The sequence below is a fragment of the Nelumbo nucifera genome, chromosome 4 (assembly GCF_055504915.1).
Source record: "Nelumbo nucifera cultivar China Antique chromosome 4, China Antique-T2T, whole genome shotgun sequence".
Lineage (NCBI taxonomy): Eukaryota > Viridiplantae > Streptophyta > Magnoliopsida > Proteales > Nelumbonaceae > Nelumbo > Nelumbo nucifera.
Window position 1 is genome coordinate 31636118 of NC_142652.1, and position 8883 is coordinate 31645000.

Genomic DNA, 8883 nt, shown 5'->3' on the forward strand with positions numbered 1-8883 from the left:
CAAGTTCAGATTTAGGTTAATCAAGGCTTCGACCTAGCCACACTCAAAGTTAAACTGGGCCGAGAGTTCCTAGTTTTCAACCCTAATCCTAATCCAAACTTCAACCCAATACAAATTTTTTTATCCTTATAATTAAACCCTAATTTGGACTTTAGAATAGATTAATATCCATTGTCAACCTCTTTAGCCAATTCAGATTTCCTGCCTACAAAAATCCTTTTCACTCCTATCCACATATATTAGAGCCGTACATCAGGAATGTTTCTCCATGGATGATAACTTGTAAATATTACATACGGAGAATTGGAGATGTGCTCAATGCACAGCTGTAACGAGGTGTGGGTAGGAGATCCGAACTCTTGGCATTTGGCAACCAACCTCGTTTGTCCACCTGAAGTATGAACTGTCACTTGACAGATCTTATGAATGCCTCGTGTTAGGAAATTGGTAAACTTTCAAGGACTTGTGTTTAATTTTCAGCCAAAGTACAGAAAACTGGAAAGCGAAAGACTCGTGGGCCGCGGAGAGAGGACACTGGAGACTGGTGACTTGGGAGTACTGACCGCTTAGACACGCACTGGTCTACGGATTCTTGTCGAGGGAAACTCAAGGCTACAGGAAGAGGACGAGCAGAGCACGTCCTACTCCGGCAGCCTAGGCGTCGCCGGAAGATCGGCTGGTTGCAGGTTACGGCCTGTCGGTCTGAGTAGCTGCTGCCCAGCTAACTAAAAGTTCATATTTTTTTTGGGTATAAAGCCCCTTTCTCCTTCCAAAGTCGGGTTAATATCGGACTTTGGCATTCTTATTTTCGTTAAACCCTACATAAACCCCAGTGAGTTCATAAATCTATGTTTTTTGGTTTCTTTTCTATTGAAGATTTGGTGGATATCTTGCCGGACCGTCATTAATAAACAGAATATTCTGAGAAAGATTTCTTTTTGGAGAGAAATCAAGTCATTTCTACTTATTTAAATGGGCGATTCTTTAGAGAGACTGGGCTCTGAAGCGGAGTCAGGGTTGGAATCGAGCATGAAGGAGGAGTTGTGTATGGAGATCGATCCTCCTTTCAAGGAAAACGTTGCGACTGCTGAGGATTGGAGGAAGGCATTGAATAAGGTTGTTCCTGCGGTGGTCGTGCTGAGAACAACGGCTTGTCGGGCGTTCGACACAGAAGCAGCTGGTGCGAGCTATGCTACAGGTTTCGTCGTCGATAAGCGTCGGGGAATTATTCTCACAAATCGCCATGTTGTTAAGCCTGGTATCTTAATCCGTTTTTATATCGGAACTTTAATTTCTTGTACTGAGAATGTTTTTTTTTTTCATTTTTCTTGAATGCGCATTCTGATTAAGATTGAAGGGAGTTTCATTTATTTTTAATTCTTTTCTTTCTGCAGGCCCTGTGGTTGCAGAAGCTATGTTTGTAAACCGTGAAGAAATTCCAGTGCATCCTATATATAGAGATCCGGTAGGTGGACTTCCCTATATGTCCTATATGTCCTATATGTTCATGCTTAGTTTTCAGCTAACTCCATGATGTTTTATGAGATCGTGGACATGGAAACACGTTATTGAAATTTAAGAGGTCATGAAAGAGTGGTTCCAAGCATATGTATGTAGGCGATTTATTACAGTGGTTATGCATTTCTATGAGATTGATTTCCCATTATTTTACCTTCTATGTTACTTCATAAACAACAATGGGTTTACATTTCTTATCCTCTTTAATCCATTCCAATGAACTTCTTGACTTTGAATGGCGTTGCCTACATTTTTTATTGAAAGGAATTAGGTAATGTAAAGTAACACGGGTTTATATATGCAAAGTTCATGGGTTAGAGAAAATAATTTAATGGAACAGAGTTGAGAGAATCCTTATTGAAAAAACGGAATAAGGGAATGATGCACTGAAGCTTGAGAGGTAAAAATATTCTTCTTTTGCATAAATTGCAAACATATTCTGGCAATTCTAAATATTAACCAGTTTCAGGATTACATGCAAAATTTTTCTAAATTTTCAATCTGGAACTGGTGGATTGAACATTGTGAGGTGAATTAGTATCTAGATCTTCAAGAGTTAAAGATGAAATTTCTCTACTAGATGTATAATTCTGATAAGGGGCCAAAGGTTAGGTCTGTATCCAGTATGCTCCTCCCAAGACCAAGATAACTGGTACCAACATTGGGTAGTGGCCTTTTATATCTAATATTGATGATATTTATCAGTGGGTCCTTATGTCAAATAGAGGCTGCATTTTCACAATGATAAGCATATCACTTGTTACTAGAGAATGTCATGAACCTATCACTAGAGATAAAGTGTAAACAATATGAGAGAATGCCCCTAATTAACATGCTCAAGGAAAGCAAGAATCTAAGGAGAGGCATATGTTGATTCTGTTTCAGGTGTGAAAAACTTTAATATATAATTATTTTTAAAATGTGATAGAGGAGATGACATCCTTTATACCTTTTCGATTCCAAATCTCCCTTTGTATATTTAATCTTCCCTTCAGTTGTGAAGTGGAGATGACAGCCTTGTTATTATTGTTATTGTTATTGGAATTAATATCTATTAATATCCAATTCCAGGACCATGACCTGTACCCAAAAGTCAAAACCTAAATCTATGATCAAATGACCTGTAAACCTTGAGACCATCAATTGAACACCCTGATGTTGGTCTTTGACATTAGCAACCTGGAGATGATACATTTATTGGAATTGGAGGAACACATGGAATTTGATAATAGTATAATGCTAGTTCATGGGAAACTGAAGTCAAGTATATACTATATAGTCACTAAGAAATGCAAGAAGATATGTGTTTGAGTTTCTAAGAAATAGTTGAGCTTTTAATGTTAGTTTCTTTTTCTAGCAAGAAATCTAGGTTATGATATGGATGCATTGAATTTATTATCAACAGTCAATTGAGTGTATAGAAATTATATCTTTAGCATTTTGTAGCCTGGTGGTGTGACTTCATCAACAATTCATTTTCAGGTTGTGGTGAATCTAAACAATTGGTTTAATTCCATCTAAAACTGAGTTCTAAGGTGAAATGGTGAAGACACTAGTTCAAGGCTGTGTATTGCAGCTAGGTCATTGTCTTTTGTCCTTAAACACTATGCCAGATAATGTTGTTCTTCTTGCCAAATCTAAATTCCACCCATTCCTAGGGTGCAGTCTTCCAGAACCCAAATCACTATTGACTATCCTTTCTCCTGCGAAAAGTCACCCAATTGATGAGATGTCCCTTCCATTCCTGGATATTCATCTTCAGGTTTATCATTGTGTTACATATTTTTTTTTTTGCTTTTATATTTCTTTTAATATATTATTTCTCAGTCCAGCTACCTTATCTTTTGATTTCAGCCTTCTTGTCTATCAAACTCAGATCCTATTCAGCCTCTAGGAGCTCCAGGTATCCAGCTATGCTTGCTCTCCATCTATCAGTGCTATTTATCCACCTTAACCAAGTTGTCCTACCTTGTTTTCGCTAGATTCTTTATTCTTTCTGTATTGGACCTGCAACACTATGAATCCCTATATTTCCATCACCAGTTCACCATTAGTATACTTTCGAAGGACCTGCTACCTATCCTACATAGTAATTCCTTTATTAGGATAAGAAGTTTGGTGTCACTAATTAGGGTGTGTATGAACTTGGTTGCATTAGGAATGCATACATGGTTTATGCATTTACATGGCACTTGGCTTATGCATGCCTGCATTTTATGCATGTCTGTGAACTGGATGTTTATCTATTTCAGTACTGTGCACATTCAGTATACTACTTGTTTTGTTTTGTTTTTCCCCTTGAGCTGATGCATATCATGCATGTCTAGATGCTTTAGTTGTTTATTTTGTTTTGTTTACCTATGCAGGATTATATGTTCATGGAACTAACAATTTTATTCTCTTCAGGTCCATGATTTTGGCTTTTTTCGTTATGATCCTGATGCAATCCAATTCTTGAGCTATGAAGAGATTCCTCTTGCTCCTGAGGCTGCTTGTGTTGGTCTAGAAATCAGGGTTGTTGGTAATGATAGTGGTGAGAAGGTACTTAATTTGCATAGCTAGTTTTATCTTGTTCTTTGGCCTTTGCATTATTTTTGTTGCATCTATTTCTATTCATGGTCTATTGTTAACCCAGTAAACCAACTATTCTTGATTGATTTAGCACTTGCAGTATCCATATGAAGTTTTAAATCTTATATTTTTCTTTTGTTAATCCCATCCTTTATGTTAAAGATTGGTGTTTTTTTTTTTTTTTTTTTGTAATTCATTCTGGGGTTTGTTGTAACTTCTGGTTATATTGGGCTTCTATCTATTATTCTAGTTAGTTGTATTTGTGGCTTGTTCATTAAGCTGATTGATGGCTTGCTTTAAAAGCCACCTGGTCTGTGCTTTGTTTAAGCCATCATTAGTTAGGTGAGAGAGGATAAACATAGATTATAGGCTGTGTAGCAGGGTTATGGGTTCCATCCCCAGATCCGCCTGCATTCTTCCTACTTTCCAATAGTTGATTTATGCTGCTTTCTTTCCCATGTATATAGTCTATTTGCCTGAACAGCACAAATCTGTTTGGTTTGTTTGTGGTTTTATCTGTCTGGTTATATTTTCTTTTTGTTTGGTTGTCCATTGTCTGGTTCGGCAGTATGGCTTCCATTTGAATCTGTTTTTTTTTTCCTTTTTATTTATGCATCTGGTTGCCTTAACATGGTATCAGAACCCATGATACTGATGTGCGATCCAGTTTGATGATTTAGTTCTGTTTCCTTATCTATTTGTGCTGTTCTTTTTGGGTCTGATGTTGGCCAACCCTCATTTGACATGATTCTGTGGCTACATAAATGGTATCCTATGGTGTATGTTGACTTTCTGATGTAGGAATCTTATTTATTTTACTGTAATTTACATATATTTTATTAGGTGTTTATTTGTTGGTTTGCCTTTTTTTAATGAGGTTTGTTGATTTTCCATTATGAATTGGCAGGTTTCAATTTTGGCTGGAACTCTTGCTCGCTTGGATAGAGATGCCCCTCATTATAAGAAGTATGTGATGTGATAACTATTCTAGACTTGTTTGTTGACCATGCACCCTTGCAATGAACAAATGAAAAAATTCCTGCCATCACTTTTTTTATATATAAAATAAACCATATTAATCTTTGGGGCTGTTGCCTGCTGGTGATAATCTTATGATAATTTGTGAAACCGTTCTCTTTATTTGGCATAACTGTTTTTCTAATTTATCAACCAAAGAGAAAAGAAAACAATTTCTAGTCTATGTTTAGATTCATGGGGAAATGGAATTGATAGAAGGAATTGGAGCGAATTCCCAAGATTACCTGATCAAGCATTATTTTTGAGAGAAAAGGTAAAGTAATTCATTAAACCAACTGAGAAAGAAAACAGCCTTGCCCAATAAGGCACTGGGCAAGACAGAAAAAACACTTTGTACATCCCAAAAAATCTCTATTTGAAACTCATAAAAAGAAAGCTGAGCTCAAAAAGAGAGCTGAAAGGACAATTCTTGAGCAACTTGTGAGTTGCCCAAGAGTATAACCTTCCCCAAATGCTCTTTATAACTTCCACTTCTGAACTAAATTTGTCTTTGAATAGCATCCGGTTTCTTTTCGTCCAAATTGACTCCACCACTATTGTTGGCACCACATTCCATAAAGTCTTACCTCTCCTCGACAACCCCTTACAAACCAGCCCTGTAACAACACCAATACATACCTTGGGAAGCACATTTGAACTCCAAGCACCCTTAGTATTTTCATCCATATTTCCCAACTGAATCTACAGTGCAGAAAGAGATGCTCCAACTCCTCAAGACTGTTGCCGCAGAGAACACATCTGCTGGGTTCTACCTCCTTTCCTCTCTTTGACAAGTTGTTAGCTGTTAGGCACCTTCCCTAAGCTGTCACCCACAAGCAAAAAGAGGCTTTTTAGAGTAGCCACCGTTCTCCAGACCATGTCTTTGGGGAAATTAGCTTCCTCTTCAGCACATTGTTGTAAAAGGATTTCACTACGAAAATTCCTGATTTCTCCCATACCCAAATCCTCCTGTCCCAACTTGTGCTATCCACCCTTACCGCATTTGGGATTTGCATTAAGTCTTCCCATTACTCCACTTCCCATTCGTTTAGGTTCTTTTTGAAACTGGGACACCACACTCTTGCCCCTCCACCTTGTGAGAACATCTCCGATACCAAACAATCCTTGTTGAGAGACATATCAAAAAGAGTTGGGGATCTGTCCTTCAGAGAACTATCCCTGCACCAGACCTCCTGCCAAAAATTGGTTCTTGACCCATCTCCTACTTCCAATCTTGTTCCTTGCCTGAATTCCTTCTCTAATTTCTATATGCACCTCAGACTGCACATCCATAGGGTAGGTTTGTTTCCCTTGGGTCCCATTTGGAAGGGGAGGAACCTTCCACGGGAGTGGGAGTAACTGTGGAAGGCTCAACATAAGATTCAACCAGAATTGGCAAATGAAAGGACGAAGAAATAGTTTAGGACTCTCCCCCTTAGAAGGATGACTATAAAAGGGAACCGACTCTATAAAGGTGATATCCATGGAAACAAACTGGGAGCCACTAATGGGATCAAAACAAACAATACCCTTTTTGTGTGGATGCATAACCAAGAAAAATACACTTCCGAGCCATGGGTTTAAACTTATGTCTCTTGGAGATGGGAATGTGGACATAGCAAGTGCAACCAAAGACACACAGAGGAATGGATAAGACCTCAACACTGGGAAAGAGAATAGCAAAAGGAGACTTTAACCCTAAGACTTGGGAAGGCATATGGTTAATAAGATAAGTGTCTGTTAAAACTACATCCCCCTAAAATTTCATAGGAACATGGGTAGCAAAAAGAATGTTCCTTGCAATTTTCACAATATGTCTATTTTTCCTCTTTGCTACTCCATTTTGCTATAGAGTACTGGCACAAGAGCTCTGATGAACAACCCCAAATCTATCTAGGTAGGATGTAAGATCTTTCTCAAAAATATTTCTTAGCATTGTCGGATTGGATTATTTTGATGTGGGTATCAAATTGGGTGAGTATATATTCGTTCAAATGTTGCACAAGTTTAGGCACTTTAGCACGAGAACGCATAAGGTAGATCCAGGTATATTGTGAAAAATCATCAATAAACATGATGGGATATTTGTAGCCACCCATACAAGGTAAATGACAAGGCCTCTGCACATCTGAGCGAACAATATTGAAAGGAACATTAGATCTTTTATTGCTTGAAGTATAAGTGTTCTTACAATGCTTTGAGAACTCACAAGACCCATGATGTAGACTTGACAAACTTATTCCTTTAAATAGTTCTGGAAACAACTGACTCAATGAAGAAAAAGACAAATGAATGATGATGACATAACATAATACGGCTAGTGGACTTTGAAGCCAAAGCAGTTCTCTGAGGTTATACTGGCTTTGCTCAGGCATGTCTAGCAAATATTTCCCATTCACCTCATGGACATTCCCAATCACCTTCTAAGATTTCATGTCCTGAAAAATACAATATGAAGGGTAAAAGGTCTCAGTGCAATTCAGTAGTTTAGTTAAGTTACTAACTGAAAGCAAATTAATATTAAGTTTATGCATATGAAGAATAGAGGATAAGGTCAAGGCATGTGATGTTTTGGTGTCCCCCTTTCTTGTGATAGGAGCAAGAGAGCCATCAACCAGGGATATTTTGTCCCGACCAGAAAGGAGTTGGTAAGAGGTGAATAAATGTGAAACATTGGTCATATGGTCAAAAGCAGCATAGTCAATTATCCAAGGGATTTTATGAGTACCTAAAATAGTGGCATGATTTGCAGTGGAACAAATACCTGAATGTGCATACGCAGAGGAAGGAATTGTTTTTGATGAAGTAGGTATTGTAGTAGTAGACTCCAAATGATTGATTATTCGGCCATACTTCTCACCACCTTGTCCCTATTCAATCTGTGAGGAGGTGGCTACATTTGCATTTCCACCTTTTCATTCTCAATCCTCTTTCCATTGTTTGCATTCTTGAGTCTAGCAAGAATGAGCTTTGGATGTAGCTTTTAACAGGTGTCTTTAGTATGTTTAAGCTTCTTGTAGGACTCACAAATAACCATAGTTGTTAAGGCATCTAGGCGAGCCTAGGCGACCACAAAGCGCTTAGTTGCCTAGGCGACGCCTAGGTGATGGAATTTGAAAGTATAAAATATATATATCCCTACTTCTCTTAAGCTACGTTATTGGTTTTTTATACTAACAAACATACCTGTATGCTAGCTATTAGCAATAAAATCATTTGAATAAAACATAACATGCCGTGGCTAGCATCCAGGCCAAAATAAAGGGGGCTTGCAGATAAGAAAAGAGTGAAAAATAAGGGGGCGGAACCCCTGCTTCGTTCACAACATAAGTTGTCCAAGAGGACGATGTGAACTGTGTTTAAGGGGGTGGAGACCTTGTTTCAAGCTAAAAAAATGGAGGATTGTTAAGAAGAAGAAGAAGAAGAAGGAGGAGGAGGAGGAGGAGGCGGAGCCCCTATTTCATCCCAAAAGAAGAAGAAGAAGAAGGAGCAGGAGGCAGAGCCCCTGTTTCATCCCAAAAGAAGGAGCAGGAGGCGGAGCCCCTGTTTCATCCCAAAAGAAGAAGAAGAACGTACCAGGAGGTCTTCCCGTCATCGTTTTCTCTTCTCAGCTCTCGTTTTCTCTTCTCTTTTATTAAAGTAAAAGAGAATTACTTTAATAAAAAAAGATAATATACAACAGGGTGTATTGTAATAAGATAAAACAAACCAATAAAAATGATATAATACATATACACATTCAAAAAAATAGTATAACATATATATGTGTGAGCGCCT

The 8883-nt window shown here is 38.0% G+C and overlaps 1 protein-coding gene across 2 annotated transcripts in view; it reads left to right on the forward strand.

The window, feature by feature from the left end:
- Positions 1-533: 533 nt before the first annotated feature.
- The window catches only part of DEG7 (DegP protease 7), an 83464-nt gene continuing 75114 nt past the window's right edge, over positions 534-8883 (forward strand). The window contains exons 1-5 of one of the 2 annotated variants that reach the window (XM_088902582.1): positions 534-748; positions 877-1258; positions 1395-1465; positions 3925-4059; positions 4997-5055. In XM_088902582.1, the coding sequence (XP_088758708.1) occupies positions 973-1258; positions 1395-1465; positions 3925-4059; positions 4997-5055 (551 nt within the window). In that variant the 5' untranslated portion in view covers positions 534-748; positions 877-972. The remainder of the gene's footprint in view (positions 749-876; positions 1259-1394; positions 1466-3924; positions 4060-4996; positions 5056-8883) is intronic. The other variant, XM_010276349.3, reaches the window with a different exon arrangement.